Source organism: Bactrocera tryoni, chromosome 4 (genome assembly GCF_016617805.1).
Source record: "Bactrocera tryoni isolate S06 chromosome 4, CSIRO_BtryS06_freeze2, whole genome shotgun sequence".
Lineage (NCBI taxonomy): Eukaryota > Metazoa > Arthropoda > Insecta > Diptera > Tephritidae > Bactrocera > Bactrocera tryoni.
Genome location: NC_052502.1, coordinates 26271387 through 26291658, shown reverse-complemented (window position 1 = coordinate 26291658; position 20272 = coordinate 26271387). Strand labels below are relative to the sequence as shown.

Here is a 20272-nt window from a genome sequence, read left to right as displayed (position 1 = left end):
TAAATTGTTTCGCTTTGGATTCGGAATTCAATATCTACTTGAGTACAGTTCGTTAGAAATTATCTTTTATCGGGGCGAAATTTACTCATAGCTTTAACTTTATGGCCGCTTCGCTCAACTTATAATGAACATAATCGGCTTACTGAGCATACTATTCGCAACACCATCTTGACACTCAGCATTCACTAGAGGGTAATATTCGACTGAATAGACTACGTCAAGCACGCAGTGAAGAAAATATAGCAGTCGTAGCTGAGAGCCGTAGCTATTTGATAATTGAGGCTTGTGATCTCGGCGACATTTGGTTCCAATAATCAAAAGATTTATTTAGAGAGCACTTCGGTGAGCTAATAATTTCACATTTTGGACCGGTTGTATGACCACCAAGATCGAGTGATATCACACCGTTAGACTTTTGCCTGTAGGGATATGTAAAGCCTAAAGTCTGTGCAGACAATTCCGCTTCGATTCAGGCCTTGTAGCAAAACATCACGCGGATCATTCGCCGGTTACCAGTCGAAAAGCTCGAATGAGTCAACGAAAATTGGACTCAACGGTTGGACCATCTGAGACATAGCTGTGGTAAAAATTTTAAAGAGATAATCTTGAATCTATGTGCCAAAAAATATTCTTTTGAACGATAGTAAACTTTCCTCATTAAATTTGAAGTTTCTGTGTTTTGGAGAACATCGAAACGGATGACCCTTTATAACCTAACCTTGCTGAAAACAAGAACCTCTCTGGTTCCCTTGCAAATTACTTTTGACCAGAACCACTCAGGTTACCCTTCAGTCTCAGTCGTCTAATGGTAATCTGTAAAAGTTATGGTCAGAGACCCAAAGTAGCCTTATTCAGAAGTAACCTTAAGTCGCCTCGAGCGCACGGTAGTTGGATATAAGATCTGTATCCATCTTCAATCATTGAATAATATCTTCCCTTCCACTAACAGCGTCGATAGTTATTTCTCTAATAGGCTGAGCTCCGGAACAGTATATCAGCTGCTAAGGTTAATTTGATTGAAAATTTTACTAACCACACTAGGTCATGTTGATAACTGAAAAATCTTCTCCTAATGTGTAAGAATTTCTCTAAGATACTAGTCTACATTGAATTAGTATTATTATATTTCACCAGTAGAGATCATCAATACGCTGTTTCAATATGGAATACTCAATGAATTTGCTCTAAAATGACTTTTATGAGACGTTCATTCCATGCACTCTGAGATGATCCGTAGTGCAGATGATATTCATAATTTGGTGATGTTTGTATTTATTGAATACTTTTATGAGTATTTTAAATATATTGCTGCTCGAGAGTGGAGCTATGTTAATATGGAAGTATTTATATGTATATATAAAGAACTAGTTCTACTTTCAAAAGAGTGCCTTGAGAGGCGTGAGGAGCCTGCGATACATGTGTATTATTAACAAATTAACTGCTTACTACAACTTTTATTGCTACAATAATTGCTAAGCTATGAGTTCATGCAATATACTATATTACAATATTTTTCCAACTGGGCTGTATAAATTTACGTTTATCAGTGTAAAGGAAAAGTTTATTAAAAAAAATAATTAAATTTTATAAATAAAATTGTTTTTCAAAAAGTGTTTTGCGCTGTACAGTTATTGTGTATGCAAGTCTACATGAAAAACCATATTTGTTATTTAAGTTCATTCAGCATTAACATTCCAATTAAGTAAATCATCTACGCAACAGCTTTTCAACCAATTATTTATGCATATTATTATTACGTTTTTAGTCTTTGTTAATAATAATAACGATTTTAACCATAAATATTTTTTGGTTTATGAGTTTGGTAATTTTCTTACCTGAATTTATTAATTGCTTGATCACCTAATTCATAAAATTTTATTTCTTCACTAAATACGTCTAAAGGGACATTGACCGGTCTCCGCAGTCGACCACCTAGATGAGGGAGTTTATTTATTGTTATAGAAATTATAAAGGCATGACGAAGGTATATAAATGAACGAGATCGTTACAAAAACAAATGAAAATACACATTAAATGTAAAAAAAATATTATGATGAAAGTACAAGACATTGTTGAGTGATTGAGGGTGATTGTTGAATGGCAAGTTATGTGTGTGTTTGGTGCGCGTGATTGTGTTTTGTCCGATGAATTGGGGTAAAAGAGAAGAGCAGAAATATACATGTTAATATATATTTTTAAAAATATTGTACTCTATAAAACACGGAATAAACAAAAAATAAAATGTTTTTTTGATTTTTAAATTTCATACTCAGGCCAATTATATAATTATTTAATTTAACTATTTTTATAGGGTTCGGAGTATATGTATACCGAATCGTCAGACTTGATTTAAAGCGAAACAATGGCACCATATGCCGTATTTTGTCCAGATATATTCCTATATTGATTTCTTTCTATATTGAAAAATAGGAATTAGCATAGGAAAGAGAGGCTCACAGAAGGTTCAAGAACCAGGAAACTTTTTTTAGGAATAAATAATGCGAAAAGTATTCAATTGCGGTTCAGTCATCCAACCAAGAAATAGTTTGTATAGCATTGCTGGATATACATAGAAAACGATAATAGTGCGGTGCCGAAGCATCATCGGGGCTGAATATTCACGGCGAAACTGGTTGGATTAGGACATGATACAAATGGGAACTTAAGGCGAATCTCTATTGCTGCTCTTCAGCTGTTTTCTTATTCAACACTCAAGGGGTCATCCATTTTGCTTTTTTCGCCTATTTTTAATATAAACACAGCAAAAATTCGTTATATTAAAAATTTAGAATTTCCAAATCGTGTTAGTTTATGAGATATCCAACCCCAAACCCAGCAGTGCACCGACTATCAAATCATCAAATTTTTTAAGTTTTGCCATGGTTCTGGAGACAGATCCGTCATGGAGACAGGTAGCATCTTTTACAAATATCGATTATGATGCGAAAGAAGAGTAAAGTCATTAAATCTGGTAAGTTGCTGGTATATGCTGTTCACGCCAATATCTTATGACTCATTTTCTGGAGCAGACGTTCCATTGCCCGATCAAGCAGTTCCAATAGCAATTACCCGTCCGAACAACAACAAAGCGGCGAGGGCCGATGCCGGCCGAGCTGAGCGGCGGCGAAGAAGTGATAAGAAGCATGCATATGCTTTTTTGAAGAATAGGGTTGGATGAAAGCATGCCCGATGATTGGTAATTAAGTATGCTCTACCCAATTCATAAAAAAAGAGACCTCGTAATCTGCGCCAATTACTGTGGAATATTGTATATAAGATTCTATACGTCATACTGTGTGGCTGTCGACCTGTAAAATATACAATCGACCCGCTTTTCATTATTCGCCAATCTTGGAAAAGACCCGAGAAAGGAAAACCCACACAAAACACCTCTTCGTCGATTTTAAAGCCGCTTCGACAGCACGAAAAGGAACTGCCTCTATGCCGTTATGTTTGAACATGGTATCCCATGGACCTATAGGAGCCGTTCGATACCAAGCGAGGTTTCAGGCAAGGAGGCTCCTTATCGTGTGACTTCTTCAATGTATTGCTGGAGAAAACTAAAACGCGCTACAGAGCTAAATAGAGAAGATACAAGATTGTACAGTTACTGCGCCATAAGTTGTGTCTGGTAGTGAACAAGGACAAGGCGAAATATCTCCTGTTAACAAACAAACAGTCATCACATTCGTGACTTGGCTCCCACGTCACTGCCTACAGTCATAACTTTGAAGTCGTTGACAATTTCGTCCATATGTCAGCCTCATAATTTAACGGAGAATAACTCTTGCCGACATGTGTTATTTCCGACTGAGTAGGCAATTGAGAAATAAAGTCCTCTCTCTGCGGACAAAGATCAAACTTTCTTCTGCGGAAGATTTATGGTCTTTTGCGCATTGGCCACGGCTGTTCGCCGCAGTCGATGGAACGATGAGCAGTACGAGATATACGACGACATTGACATAGTTTAGCGAAATAAGAGATATCAGCTGGCTAGGTCTTGTCGTCCGAATGGATGAAAATACTCCACCTCTAAGAGTATTCATCGCAGTACCCGCCGAACGAAACAGAGGAAGAGGAAGATCTCCATTCCAACCAGATGGAGAAGGACCTGGCTACACTGGGTGTCTCCAGTTGGCGGCAAACAGGGAAAAGGAAGAACGACTGGCGCGCTGTTGTAAACTTGGCTATAACCGCGTAAGCGTGGACTACGCCAATAAAGAAAAATCTTCTAACAATGGTTAACATAAGAGAGTCTTGACACTTCATCGTTGACATTTATATTAAGATTACATACAAATCGTATTTACCCGCTAAAAATGTGGAAATATTAATAAAAAACTCTTATCAGCAGATAATAGGCTAAGTCCTCTATCAAGAATTTAAATTGTCCGAGATCAAGATACATATATTCGGCGTAAGATTTTTGGATTATTATAAACAAAAATAACGAATTTTTACCGAAAATAGACGTATCATAGTATATCGAATTACGACTCTCAGCGTCCTAGTACAACCCTTAATCGGATTACTAGTCATATAGCGTTAAAAACATAAAAACTCGATGTTATGTAGTAAGCTTAACGTACGATATATTATCTACTAATAGATACATATAAGTTTGTAATATACTGCACAAAGTACAAAAACACAACAACAATGAATTACACAAATTACAACAAATATAGTACAGATTTACAATACTTACCACTTTGATAATAGTATAAAATTGCATCGAAGCTCGGCCGACTACGGTCAAAAAAATATTCATTTCTAAGCGGGTCAAAGTACCGTAATCGCCGAGCTGGATCCCCCAGCAGTGTGTCCGGAAATTGATTTAACGTTCGTAATTGTGTTTCGAACCTTAACCCGCTTACCTGCAAAACAAAGTGTGAGTTGAAGAGACAAAAGAAAAAGCAAAGCGAAATATGTGAAAAGAAAGTGGAAGTGGGTTAAATTTATTACAGAAACCTGAGAATATTTTGATGATAAAGAAGTGCAAAGTAAAAATATTTTTTTGTTTTGTTATACTATATATGTTTAGCTTACTCAGTATAATTCAATAGGTTTCTTTGAGTATTATTTTTTATTAATTCTCACACGAACTACTTACATTTATAACGACTCTCTCGCAAAAATCATGATCATGAGGAATGGGTTCAAAGTGTTGTGGCCCCCCACCATACCCATGACCTGCCCCCCCTTCTTCGTCTTGACTGCTTAATTTGGGTAAAGACCTGTAAGTAAAATAAATGAAATGAAAAGTGATTAGTAAAAACATATTTCTTTAAAAAATGTTTCCTAATATTTTTAAAATAATTTCAATTGTATAATATATAAATTGTAAAATATTATTTTAGTATATAAAAAAATAAATTAATACTAAACGGCAATTAATATTGAATTAACTTTCACTTGCTGTTTAATTAAGTTTTGCTCATCTTAAACTTTTCCATTTTATTATGGCGTTGCATTTGTTGTTGCATGTTCAGCATTACCACTTACTTTTAAACAAGCTCGTGGATTTTCACTGCGACCTTTCCTGCTGAATAGCTGTTGGCACAGTTTCCACAATCGCTTGCCAAGCAGCGATTTCCTTGCATTTAGCACTTCAATAAATGTACAATTAAGCGGAAATTTTTATGTTCGTGTTGAAAGTGTAATTGAAAGCATTTTTTGGCGATAAAATATATTTATTATATTTTTGGCAAATTCTGCCTTAATCGTATGATGCTATCGCTATCGCGTCCATTGTGACTAAAAAATTATGTTTTGGCTTAAATGGTTCTGGGATTAAAAGTTTTATAAATTTTATTTAATAAGTGTATACTGCATTCAACAGTGTCTTAGTAGCATTGAATAATCGATAAGCATATATAAATCGATCTATCTAGTATGTACATATATAGCAAATGGAATTGAATAAATATAAAAATGCACTTTGAATGAGACCCTCACTGGAGCATTTAAACTGCACCCACAAACTAGAGTTTTACCTCCATATGTTAATTAGTGTATGTTTGGCCGCTGCTAGTTTACGATGCGAAAAGGTTGTCTAGCGATTTGTATGATGGAAAAGAATTGAACAACGCCTTTATTTGAATTTTGTTTCAATGAAATCAATACCACGAAATCATTGAAAATGTTGATGTCATCACAAGCAAAGTATTTGACTTGTCATTCCGGGTTAAATTTGATCACATGATATATTAAACGTAATAATAATAATACAAATACTTGAAAAAGAGAAAGATAAAAAAAAAACACATTAATTTTAAAATTTTTTGGATATTTTCTGACATTAATTATGTGACCTGTACAATTCAGTTGAGTGTCATTCGAACAGCGCAGAGGATAGAGCAATGGCACTCCTGCTTGCGCACTTCCCAGAGACGGTTTGCGTTGATCAACTTCCACCAAGGGTTGCACATAGGCCAGATCGCTTACCACACTCCATCACTGTAGACTCAATCAAGTAGTAATAGGGACGGACGCATCTTTCCAGCACTTTCGCAACATGGTACGCAATTCTCTCGCCACATGTTGATGGGCTGATGAGGGATAGTTTTGAGATGGCGTATACCCCAGAACCGTGGAAAATAGCGAAGGTAATCTTCATCCCCAAGGTAGAAAGGAAGAAAATATTCACTGGCCAAATCGTTCAGGCCAATTAGTGTTACTTCCTTCGTGGTAAAAGGGAGGGAAAAGATCGTAAAGAAATATTAACATCGAAAGTGCTAAAAATCGTACCTGCTCTTACCAACTCACGGTTGAACTTCAGTATCACCAGCGTCCCATGGAAGAGTCATGAAGACAGTGGAGGAGAGGAATATGGCGGCTTCAATATGCAGATGGATAGAGGCTGTACTGCGTACTAAGCAAGCTGAAACCATTGTGTGGGAGAGTAGGATTCGTCATGGTACTACGAGTGGCTGCCCACAGGATGTAGTTCAAACCCGCCTACTATGGCGGCTAGTAGTAGATGAGATCATTGAGTTGCTCACAAACAATGGGATTCAGTGCCACGGTAACGCCGATGACATTGTTATAATGGCACGAGGAAAATTTGAGAATACTATTCGCGTCATTTGTCAAAAACAGCTGTTGTCCTGTTAATTTCCAAAGCGAAGATTTATTCAGGGCTTGAGATCCCTAGGCCTCACATTAAACTCAATCTTACGGTGGAATTGTCACGTGGAATTAACACTGTCCAGAGTTACCAAGGCACTCATGATATACAGACGCTTAGCCGGCAGCTCCTGGGGCTAGACCTTTGTGACCATATGTGAGTTAGGAGAGGGCACAAAGCTTCAATTATTTTCTATCTTCTATCTGTCAAGATTTCATTAATATTAGGTCAATAGTTGGAGTAGTTGTGAAGTAATGGCAAATTGCCTTTTCGATACCATTTTGTAAACGGTTCAGTTTTGCTCGGTTAAATCAAATATAACATGGTGACTTAGATGACATGAGGATTGCACCACGAGCTTAGGTCTATTGTGCCATGGTGACTTAGTAACATATCTAAAAATATGTTCACTACTATAATAGACTAGGAAATATTTATTAATCTGGTATATTCTTCATCCAAAAATGAACTGTACTATATAATCAGATATATTTTGTTCGAAAAATTATCATATCATTGTTCCTAATGAGATAAGTACAAGTATATAGTGGTAATTTGTTGAAATTTATACAATTGTCAGTTAGTTTCCATTCAAGAGAATATCGTGTGGTACTGAAAACGTTCAACAGCTATGGTGACCAACTGGAAATATTTAACGGATTTTCTCGTCATCTCAAATCACTGTTAGCTGGAGCTGCCGTTATCGTTTTCGGTGCTCATATCGTCTGTACGAAACTCAACAAACCATAAAAATTCTAATTTTTCATCATTACCTGATCAATATACATATAAAGATCGAATAAAAATTTTATGTAGGAAGAAACAAGTGGAAATGGTTCCTTAAAGAACTTTTATTTGGTATTATGTTACGGATGAATATCAAACAATATTATTATTTTTATTATTTTGTTGGAAGATAGTCAAGTAATTTCTTGCGTGGATGACTATAAGAAATGTTATAGGACTTTTCTTGCATAAATGGACGCTGCACCAGCTTTCTTATCAAGCATAGGCAGACGAAAACTACACGAACTTTTCGTTATGATAATTCAGAAAGTTAACAGCAATTGCACTTAATTTAAATTAATGCGATATACATATGTTCATCAAAGGCTAAATTCACCAATATTAAATAGACGTGTATTAAAACCAACCATTTATTTTCCTATGGCGAATTTCTGATGATCTGATGACTATCTGATTAGCCTTGTAAACTTCCTACCTAATTTATTAAGTTATGCGGTTATATTTACGAGCGAGTTGCTAACAAGAAACTCAAAATCAAACACAAATACACATACATACACAATTATATTAGTATATGTATATGTACATGTGCACGTTGATAATCATCCATAAATAAATAACCTTCTTAAATCGTTCAGTTGCGATCAAGGCGGCGGAGAAAACTAATCCAATATTTGCCATCAAATTACTTCGAAGGACAGCGAAGATGACGAGTTGATGAAGTAGAAAGGAAAGAGCAATACGAAGAAAATGTGAACAGCAGCGAAGCATTGCAGCGCCACACCAATACACACGCAGGCACATGCGAGCGTGTGAGTGTGGAAAACATCTTATTAAAAACGCTTGCCACCAGAGAAGCAAAACGAGAGAAGAGGCCTGCAGTCGGTGAATGATGCAATGTGCCTACTGGTATGAGTATACACACACACATTTACAAACATATAAAGGCAAATACATGCTTAAACAAATGCATGTAGGTGTGTTTATGTGCACACAAGCCGCCAGCAACTTATAAGTAGCTCCTTCAAATAGTTAAGTCGAACAAAATTATGCGAGGCTTGCACTTTCAAGGCCCAGCGCCTTTGCGAATATACGACTGTACGACTATATGCTGCACCTCACACCCCAGCACTGAAGTTAGAAGGTTCTGCGGCTGTTTGCCAGCAGCCTTGAGTGAATGCCACAAATGCTGAAAAAACAAAAATAAATAAATTGAAAATTGAATATTATTTGTGTGTGTGCTAACAAACAGAAAGTTTTGCAAAATCAAATTGCACATAAATGCAGCGATTGCACCCGAGGCATCATTACTCGCGCTGCAGGCGCTCAATGAATGAACAGTTAGCGCCTTTATTTCTACTCATCAACGGTTGTCGTTTTATTGTCACTCTTGTCTTCGTCGTTTAGCGGCGATTGAAGGAAACTTCAATGAAATCAAATCAAACAAACAAACTTATGCCGTGAGCGCACTCGTTGTAGGGAGGGGACTGTGCAGCTCAGGTGTGTATGTATGTATGTATGGGTAAAGAAAGTCGATGCGAATAATGAATGCAAAGGAAATGACGTCAGCATGACGAAAAGTGCATAGACGTGTCGGCAGCGGAAATGTGTTGTCCATGGGTGAAGTCAACAGCGTCGCTGGCGTTAGATAGCCAACTGCGGCGCAGAGTGAAGAACAATGAATGACCGAGTTAACGGGATAGCGTTGTGCACTGTGGACATATAACAGTATAAACTTGTGTGTGTATGATATATACTTGACGTTTTGTTAATGGAAAGAGCATATACTATAAGACAGGTAAAAGTTCATTAATGTCGCTATTTGGTCTAAGAGGTAAGACCGAGGCAGCTGGTCTCTAAATTATCTCTATGTTTTCCAGAAAATATATTGGGTAGTCGAAAAAGTGTTTTCCTATTTCTAATCAACTTATATTTTTTTACATTTATAATAAACTTTAATAAACCAAATATGTACCATTTTGATCGACCACTTTTAGCCATTTTTCCGCCAGAGACATTATTCCATCAGAGTAAAACTTTTCTGGTTTCTCGGCGAAAAACTGTGACAAGTAATTTCCACAGGCTTCTCTTGAAACCAACTTTGCTCCATTAAGGGAGTTCTGCCTTGACCGAAACAAATGGTCGTCCGATGGTGCAAGGCCATGGCTATATGGTGGATGCTTCACCATAGCCAAGCTCTCCAAGTTTTTGTCGAGTCATCAAAGATGTGTGCGGTCTAGCATTGTTCTGATGGAAGCCGAAGCCCTTTCTGTTGATCAGTTCTGGTCGTTTTTTTCCATCGCTTGCTTCAATCTCATAAGTGGTTGGCAGTACAATCAATCGTTCGACCAGGCTGGAGCAGCTCTTAGTGGATGATTCTTTTCAATCCCACCAAACACCATAACCTTTCGAGGCATCAATGGTGGCCTTGCGACCATTTTTTGAGCTATACCACGCTTTGACCATGCTTTTTTTTCACACATTTTTGTCGTATTTGATCCACTTTTCGTCTCCTGTTACCATTCCCTTCAGAAATGGTTCGATTTCATATCCTTTCAGCAAAGAATCGGCCATTAAATTTTTCATAGACAATTCATGTGGTGCCCAAACATCGAGCTTCTTTTTGTAGCCAGCCTTTTTTAAATAGTTCAAAACCGTTTGATGATGAATGTTAAGTTTCTTAGCGATCGCATGGCTGCTTATGAGTTGGTTAATTTTTTCCATAATTTGATCGATATTTTCAACGATAGGTCGACCGGAGCGAGGTGCATCTTTCTCATCCATTTCCAGAACGGAAGCGAGCGAATCATTGTTTTGCTACACGAACTGGTACAGCATCGTCTGTGTAAGCTTCACAAATTTCATTGGTGGTTTGCGTGGCATTCTTCCCTTTTTTATAGAAAAGTTTCAAAACATAGCGAATTTTTTCCTTATTTTCTTTAATTTTTGAACAGCTGTAACTTTTTATCAACTTCCCGGATTTTAATTCACATCTTTCCAACACTATATGGCATGGTATAATGTGATTGGTGGCTCAGGAGATATACGACTGCAACGAAATCTATTGATAAAATACGAAAATATTTTTTCGACTACCCAGTATTATCAAACCTTTCTACATTGTTCAGATTGCCATTATACCTAATATTAAAACAATTACCTATCCATTTCCTTCCTTCAATGAAAAATTCAGAGTTTTCATGAAAACAAAAATATATGCACATATTCATATGTACATACACCTTAAACACTCTCATTTCCATATTCAATACAACTCGCTGCATATGCGCTTGGCTCTAGGCATCAAAGCATCATCAACAATAAATTTGATTAAAATAGCAATAAATCGAATTTGGGGCACATGATGCTTGCTGCTTCCATATGACTGGGCATACAAATTTCACTTTTCATTGTTCCAACACATTTGCAGGCTTTTGTACGAGCCGTTTCAATGCTTAATTTCCCTAGCGCATTGCTTTTGTAATGTTTCGTTCAAGGATTAATAAAAAGAAGTCCGTAATTTTATTGATGCACAGGCAAAAGGGTTGCAAGTGTGGTTATTTTTGCTGTTTATTTATAATAGTATGAGTCATTTATATATGGATTTTTGGAGGTTGATGTGTTCAGTATTAAGTTTTATATAAAAGCATGTTAATATTTAGATCAATTTTGTTCTTCAAAGAGATGATTACGATTTTCCTCAAACTAGATATAGACCGGATACCAAGCTATATACATATGTACGTATTTCACGAACTATGCTGCGAGAGGTATGTCTTTTCAGTGTAAACTAAAAAATATATGGATTAAAAATGGTGTCCTGGCATCGAAATACAACTAAAGGTTTCATCTGACCTGGTGAAACTTGTTCCAAAATTAATTAAGATTGGAATTAAATACAGGGTGTCCGAAACTAAAGCATTTATATAATATTGTATTGACAACCCAAAAAAAAAAACAAAAAAAAAATGACAGCTGATAATTTAGGCCTAGTAAAAATACTGACTGAAAAAATGTGTCTTCATTCTTCAATATTTAACCATAATTCAAAAATAATGAAAGCTTAGCGTTCGCAGTTCGAAAATTTCATACAAACTCTGGTCGGCATAGTTTTTTAATTTCGTCAAGAGTGAAGATTAATTGAAATGGCGGCAAATTTAAATCTTGCGTTAATTTTGGGTCGTCTTATATAAGAACTCAATGATGACTTGCAGAAAAGTAATATAAACTCTCAAGTTTGCACATAGTGTGAAAGTTACGTATACGCACTGTTGAAAATAGCCGACTTACCGGAATACCTCCGAAAAAAAGTGTCTGACGCCAAGGAAGTTTTTTTTGTTTAAAATTATCACAAACTCGGATAGCAAAAATATTTAATTTTAAAATAACTGAATACAGGTAACAGTCTAAGGACTAGTCGAAATTTTCATTCTTGATAAATTGGTGACTTTCCAAAAAAAAAGTCATGACTGGCTAAAAATGAGAGAATATTTTAAGAATGAGTTGGAAATCTAATAGCAAAAAGTAAAAGTTGAGACAAATCACAATTCGACGTAATAAATTCCATCAAATTAACGAAATCTTGATAGAAGTGAAGATGTTGTCACTGCTAAGCAAATGATTCACTAAGCTGGCAGCTTTTTTATTGCTTACGATTCACTACATCATGTTATATTATATAAAAGTTAGTGTAAAATTTTCAGCTTCCTCTGTCAGATATAACCAATATATTGGGTAGTCGAAAAAGTCTTTTCGAATTTTGTCAATTGATGTCGTTGTAGTCGTATATCTCTAGTGCTACCAATCACATTGTGTCATACCATATACTGTTGGAAAGGTGAAAGGGAAAGGTGAGATTTTAACTTATATTCGTGGAAGTTGAAAAAAAGTTACAGCTGGTCAAAAATGAGTGAAAATAATGAAAAAATTCGGAATAATTGGACATTTTTTTATAAAAAAGGGAAAAATGCCACGCAACCCACCAAAGTTTTACACTGATGGAATAATGTCTCTAGTGGAAAAGTGGCAAAAAGTGGTCAACCAAAATGGTACATCTTTGTTCATTTAGTTATTTTTATAAATATAAAAAAAAATAAGTTGAAGTTTGATTGAAAATATGAAAAGACCTTTTCGACTACCCATTTTATAAACAAAACTCAAATTTTGTTTGAATATGAGTAGTTTATAAAAGAATAAATGTTTGCTTCTACTCTAAACTTATGAAAGTGATGTTACGTTATTTTGCATTTTAGGTGACGATATGTAGATATGTTTTGCATTTTCTAATTAAATATAGACTATCCGAAAAAGAAATTATGGAATTTTTTTTATCTCGTTTGGCTTAATGTTTGATATTAACCGTGAAGAAAAATTATTTGCAGACTCCAATCCAATATCAAAACTAACTCTATTTTCTTTCATAAAGGAATTTGAATATTTATGCCCTGAACAAGTCGGTCTGTCTTTATATACGCAAACTAGTTCCTTTGAGAAATCGGTCTGAAATTTTGCAAACGTCTTTTTCGCCCCAAGAAGCTGCTCATTTGTCTGAACCTCTGATATACGACAAATATGGCATATACCTGCCATACAAACTGAACGATCAAAATGAAGTTCCTGCATGAAAACTTCTTCTGAAGGGTATAGTAGCTGGCGTTTCTTCTTCTTTTTGATTTACTTTGGTCGTTTTTTCGTTTACGAAATTAAAAGTTTCGGTCCGGAAAATCTGCTGAATGCGTTAAGGCAATAAAATTAAATTCGCGAATGAGTCAAGGAAGGAATCATTAATGGAAATTTAATATTTGGCAGGGTTGCATTGAAACACAATTACTCTGTTATTAAAAGTAAATTTATACATCCACTGTTTTGTGAGAGATTTCTGCTGTGCATAATGATTGATGATATGTATATAAATATATAAGTAAGTAAGCTATATAACACCAAAAATATGTAAGAATATATTGTAAGTATATTTATCCATTTGCTTTTACACTGCGTCATAGAAAGTCCATGGCTGTGTATTTTCTTGCATTCCGGACTATCAATCGCTTGGGAGCTGTGCTCGAAAGCCGACAACAAAACAGTTTGCGGACAAGCACAATAATGACATATCATTGCAATAAGAGGACATGCTAATAATACAGGCGCACGCACACGCACACGCACACCCATATATACATATATAGCATACATCTATTGCCGCAGATATGCGTGTACCCACAGTTGGAGATGTGAATTTCATTGATGCAGCGGCGCCAAGGTGAACGGACGAGCGTCGAGTGACGTGGAGAGCATGTGCAGCGCTGTAAATGAAAGCCAAGGTGGCAAAACGCCGCCATCGCTGTTGCCGACGAAGTGCAAAACAACGGCAGAAAAATGACTCGTCATGCAGCTGCTTCTTGTTGTGCGCATAGCTAATGTTGCAACAAGCAAATAGACACGATAAACTATTATGATCGTGTTGCCAACGCCGGTTGCCGAAGTTTTCATTACAGCCCTGCTGTTGTTGTTGTTGCATGAGCATAATTTTCAGCACACAAACGCCAGCGTTTGCCGCTCCTTGTTCATCACACAAGCGCCTCTGTTTGCGCTGGAGCTTTTGCGTGTATATGCGTGCGTCTGACGAAGTATACAAGGGCGACAAGAACAACAAAACCAACAACAATAGTAAAACCAAAGCTTTTGCAATCGTATTTTCGTTGCGGTAAATGGTTGCATTCAAATTGGGTCAGCACCAGCAAAGCAGCGAAGGCGGTATTTCAATGCTCGTTGCCGCTTACTCACCACCAACGCCAACAACACCGCTACCACCACATGCCACTTGCAGCATGCAACCTATGCACATACAATATTCATGTTGCGGCTATATATTACGTATGTATATGTATGTATGTGTGAGGGTGTGTGTGGATACTTGAATTATGTATATAAATGCGCTGTGACGTCACAGTCGCTTGTAAAGCCGCTTGTTGGGCCATAACCTCGACGCGTTGCATGTCGGCCAAAGTGCCGTCTGAGCTGGCGGAAAGGTGCTGCAACGGCCAGCGTGTTGGTGAACAGTCGGTTGTTGTGTAAGTGTTTGACCTATATTCAACTAACTTTCGTATATACACACTGTATACATGCAGCATACATACAAACAAATATATGTACATATATAAATTTCACAGTATAAATATCATTTTTGTGCGCTTTTGGTACCAGTTTGCTTAAAAAACACACACACACACAAATAAAATAGGGGTCAAATATAAGACATTATGCTTTACTTTAGATTATATATATGTATTGGTATTCTAGTAACTAGTTTTGTGACGTAATCAAAGCTGAGTGCGCATAATATCTAAGCTACTTCATGTTCCCGTTTTCGCCAGGATTTTCTGTGCGGGTACTTCAGTCAACATATACACAGATATATGTATGTAATCTTATATACTCACAATTTCATATACTCACACATACATATACATAGCACATATATACACATATTTTATAGTAACTGTATGTATATAACAGCTATTTGGGACAAAATGGGTTGCATTTTTTCGCCGGCATTAGTTTTTGTTGCTGTTGCTTCGGCATGACGTCAGTGAAATATATGTATGTATATTAGTGTACGTATGTGCATGTATGGGTGCTTTTGAGTCACGCACATACAAACAGAAGTATTGTATTTTACTACTATAAAGTAGTTTTTAGAAAATTTTAAACTTTTTCAGTTCGTTAAGATAATTGCACGCAGATAATCAAATCGGTTTGGAAATAGTTTTCATAGATTTTATGAAAATTAGATAGAAAAGTAGAGAACGGAATGCTTAGTTTAAGCAAAGGAAATACTATAAGTAGAACATAACAGTTTCATCGTTTAATTTGTGTGGCAGCTATATGCAATGGTGGTCCGATCTGAAAAATTTATTTGCATATTGTAGGGTTGTCTTATACAATAATCCACCACAAATTGCGTGAAGATATATTGTTATATAAAAGAAACTTCCATACAAGAACATGATTGTGATTGGCCAGTTTGTATGTTAGCAATTTTATATAGTGCTCCGATATTGGCGATGGCGACAAATGAATGGTACATATAGCACCGTTCGTGAGTTAAAATCAACACCAAATTAATTGAGGTTTCCTGGCATATAACAATTCGCGAAGATAATAGCTAAAAATCCCTTACTAACACTAGCAGGGCCAACAACAGTAATAACATCACTAAAACACAAAAATTTGCCCATCGTATACTTTTTATCGTTTTATCATATTATATTTAGCTTTGACGATTGAGCTCAGAAGTACATTTATGTATGCTATCCTAATCCCAGTGCACTCTACTATAGAAAGAATGGAGCAAGTTCTTTCTTGTAGTCTATTTAATACGAGTAAGTTCACTAGCTTCGAAATAAACTTGGTCAAACTGTTAACATTTTTTCTCAAATATTTCAAACAACCAAGCCAACAACCATTATATGCATACTCGGCTATGCCCTATAGACGTTCCTACGATATGCTGATGACTTCCATCTGCTTAGTAATTTTTAAAAGAACAAACAGAAAAAAATCGAAAAGTTTATATAGAGTGTGTGCCTTATTTAATGCCAGTAGAGAAAAACATTGTAAGACTTTTGACTTGACATTTACAAATCGATCTAGATGTAAACTTTAATTCAGTACTATTGTAACCCTGGATCATTTCACACCGCTACACAATTTAGTCATGCGTTAAAATTGCTAAAGATTTGTCAATGAAAATAGTCACTTAGTTTGATTTGCCATAGATCACTTTTCAGATTATAAAAGTATGACGCCGTTAGTAAGCGAAATTTCCGCTATTGACAGTAAAAATTCGCAAGCAAGAAAACATTGCAGCAGTGATTGTTTCGACCGGTGTTTGAAGCAAATCCACGTTTTGTTCAATATGGTGAGATATTGATTACTTATGACTACTCGCATATGCCTGGATGAGATCTTGACAACAATGACAAATTATGCCTAACTGTGAGTCTGAGCTTTAAGAAAGTAAAACAAAAAAATGGAATGTGATGTCAAAAAGACATGACTGTGTCTGTCCCTCCGAATCTGCTATTTGACTGAAGCTGCTCTTTTTTGAGGAGTTCTCTGGAAGCTAAAGTGTACGCAATCCTCATACCATTGAATCCAGGACTAACATTCAAAACATATCCAAATCAAAGCTAATAAAGGCGGTTCTTGATAGACGTTGGAAATAAAAAATAGTCAAAATAAGTTCTTTACCAGAAAAATTCGGTTGTTTTTCACCAAATTTTTCAATGTGTGAATAGACATTTGAGGTACATTCGTTCTCTTTTTAATATAGTTACTTGAGGTTCACACACGGTAGTTATGTTAGGTTATCCTGGCTGATAGTCATATCATACATAGAGCTACAGATATGTTATAATGTCGGATGAAGGTTTATTTTAATACGAGACGTCATGTAGCAAGTCAACGAAGATCTAATTTTGATACTTCATTCAGTTCCTTGAATTGCGAAGCTCATAAATATCTTAGCTCAGTTCTAGATAAGGCCGGACAGCAGAGGAGGTATTCCAGCCTTTCTCTTATGCTCAATTTCCTGCATTTTCTACATGTGTGTTCGCTAACAATGCCCACACGGGTCGCTGGTGATGCCAGTGACTTGTGACCTGACAACTGTACTTGAGTTAGTTAACGAAACATAAATATTTTTCCCGTTAAAGTCAAAGCAGCTAAAGGGCATATCTTCAAAAACCTCATATTAAAATTTTAAATGAATATTTCAATAGTCAATGCAGGCAATCTGGTTTCCTTAATGTAGTTTTTCTTAAAACATTTTTCGCAACTGCAACAGTATTGTATAAAGATGATAACAAAATTGATCTTGCAGGCCAAAAATTACCAAAATTTTGGTAAAGCTTTATTTTTGGTTGGTTATTATTATTGGTACAATATATTTTAGAGACAATTTATTTAAGTTTACTCTACTGAGAATGACGGAATTGCTGCAGAGGTGGTAGTTCCTGGAGACCGCGTGTATGTTAACTCAAAGAATACTAAGTTTTTTTCTTCACAAAATTTTCTAAGCTTTTTTAAACGTTATATGGGTTCACGGGTTTCAAAAAATCGAATTTTTATTATTATTATTAAATTGTCCTAGATTTTCAAGTTGATCCGAGTAATAGTTTTGGAGATACAACCTTGAGAACTTGTGCCTTCGTTTTTAAACGCGTTTTTTCATCTTCGACTCATCTTTTTCCGAGTGGCCACCGGAAATAGCGTCGAAATGGCCGAGTTTAAAATTTTTTGTAAAAATTTCAGAATTTCTTTTTTAAGAATGTGTGTGTGTAACAAAAAAATCTAATAAATTATTTATTTAAAAAAAATGCAGATTTATGCCGACTCAAAAAAAAGAAACAAATCGGTAATAAAAGTCGGTATATACACAAAAAAGTTTTAATACTTTCTATTTGTTTCTACTTTTTGTTTTGCCGAAAGCTCCCTTACATCTATTTTCTCTTTTATGTCTAATTATAGACTCAGGTCAATTTCTAATACAAGCGAAAGCAATTTCTCCACTTAACAACACTCCGCACACGGTTGCCATACAAAGTTGCATAAATACACATATATGTCTATATTTATATGTGAGTGGCAATGTAACCGTATATACATATGTACTAAAAAGCGCACAAACACATTTTTGCCCCACGAGAATCTTTCGTTGACCCTGATGACAGAAAGTTGAGCTTCGCCAGTAACATATGTACATATGTATATGCACGCACACACACTTTCACATATATGCATATGAGTTATGAATATATATGTATGTATATGCAACTCAGATATAATAAACGTTTACGCTATAAATAGCACGCATATACTCGCACATACATATGTATAAATGTGTGTGTTTGTGTGTACATGAATATTCGCTGTCTAAAAATAATTACTTCATAAAGTAAAAAGTAAAAATGTACAAGTGCGAAAAACACTTGACGCCACGTGCGGCTGCATATACCCGTTTGGACTTACATATGTCTGTTTGTATATGTATATACATATGTGGGTGTATGCACTGACTGTGGCAAGGTAACAACGCAGAAAGAAAACTGAAGGAAGCGAGTGTAAATATAGAGGACAGGCAAGAAGCAGGGGAGCAGTGCTGGCTCGAAGGAAGCAGAATAGCAAATTCGAAATGCGAAATCCCACGAGTAAACATTTAAATCGAAAATTGCACAGCGGTGCGGTGGTGAAGAGGGAAGTAGAAGGCGCCGTGCAGTTGTCGTGCTTGTAGAGCAATCGAGAAACTCACTTGATATTGCTGCAGATTTTTATGTTAATTTAGCGTGAAAAACTATTCGATTTTCAAAATTGTAAATGTGAATGCGTGATTTTTAATGAGAATGATATTTAAGTCACAGCTGTGATGCAAATTTTCATCATCTATAGAGTATGTTTTCATATTAGTGTAATATATAGACTGATTTACTGAGATCTGAATTTTATTCCTTCTTCGGCGAAAGTTTTGTTGATATTATACATACATACAAAACATTCTTTAGCCGTTTCCACGACAGCCGGGTCGACGTAACTGGAACGGATAACACAAGTCCAATTTGACTTTGTTTCTTTTGCAAGAAATAAATATTTCAACAATCGCTTGCATTAGCTAGACGTTGAAATTTAAGAATGTGAACCCTTAGTCTAAGTTGGAGACTATAAGCGTAAGAGTATACGACCATCAAACACAACCACAATGACAGAAATATCTTTATATAAATATCCTTTTAAGCTATAAGAAATGAAAGGTATTATATCTTCGGGTCTTGGTTTTTGCTCGTTTTGAAGAAAAAAAGAAAGTATGTAAGGCCAATATAACTATTAAAGTAGTTAGATACTGTTCAGGATTCTAATATGGAGATTTAAATAGAGAACCTGTATATTACAAATATTTTTGGGTATGGAATAGTAAAACTCTACCCGAGGCTTTTATCTGTTCGTATATTTTCACAAGCGAGTTAAAAATTTCGGAGACCTGACATTGAATCGTTGGCTGATGTTTCGTCTAGGATATGACAGTTGTTTGACTCAGCTAAATAATAGACTAATAGGTATCAATTAGGTATCTTTTTAACGACACACTATGGGCTAAGTCTAAGTTATAGTTGATTTCATTATTTCTGAAGTAGGGTGCCTAGTAAAGTAGTTTTTTAAATCGTTGAATCTTGTTGGAGAAATGCATTACCTTGTCGTTTAAAAGATTTATGAAAGTTGAGACAGCAAGAGACTGTATAAAGCGTGTTCTAAAATTTCGGTGAGTATATGTATCTATCAACATTTATGGGGAAACATGAGTTTCCTCGGGTAAAAATCAGACTTTTTCAAATAAGTTTTTTC

General features: G+C 35.8%; 1 protein-coding gene across 7 annotated transcripts in view; it reads right to left on the bottom strand.

Annotated features, from left to right (window-relative positions):
* Nucleotides 1–20272, bottom strand: part of LOC120776057 (potassium voltage-gated channel protein Shaker) — a 444773-nt gene that overhangs the window by 56519 nt on the left and 367982 nt on the right. For all 7 annotated transcript variants that reach the window (XM_040106518.1, XM_040106519.1, XM_040106520.1 and 4 more), the window contains 3 exons: nt 5114–5237; nt 4709–4877; nt 1836–1932 (listed from right to left, as the gene is read on the bottom strand). In XM_040106518.1, coding sequence (XP_039962452.1) covers nt 1836–1932; nt 4709–4877; nt 5114–5237 — 390 coding nt within the window. The remainder of the gene's footprint in view (nt 1–1835; nt 1933–4708; nt 4878–5113; nt 5238–20272) is intronic.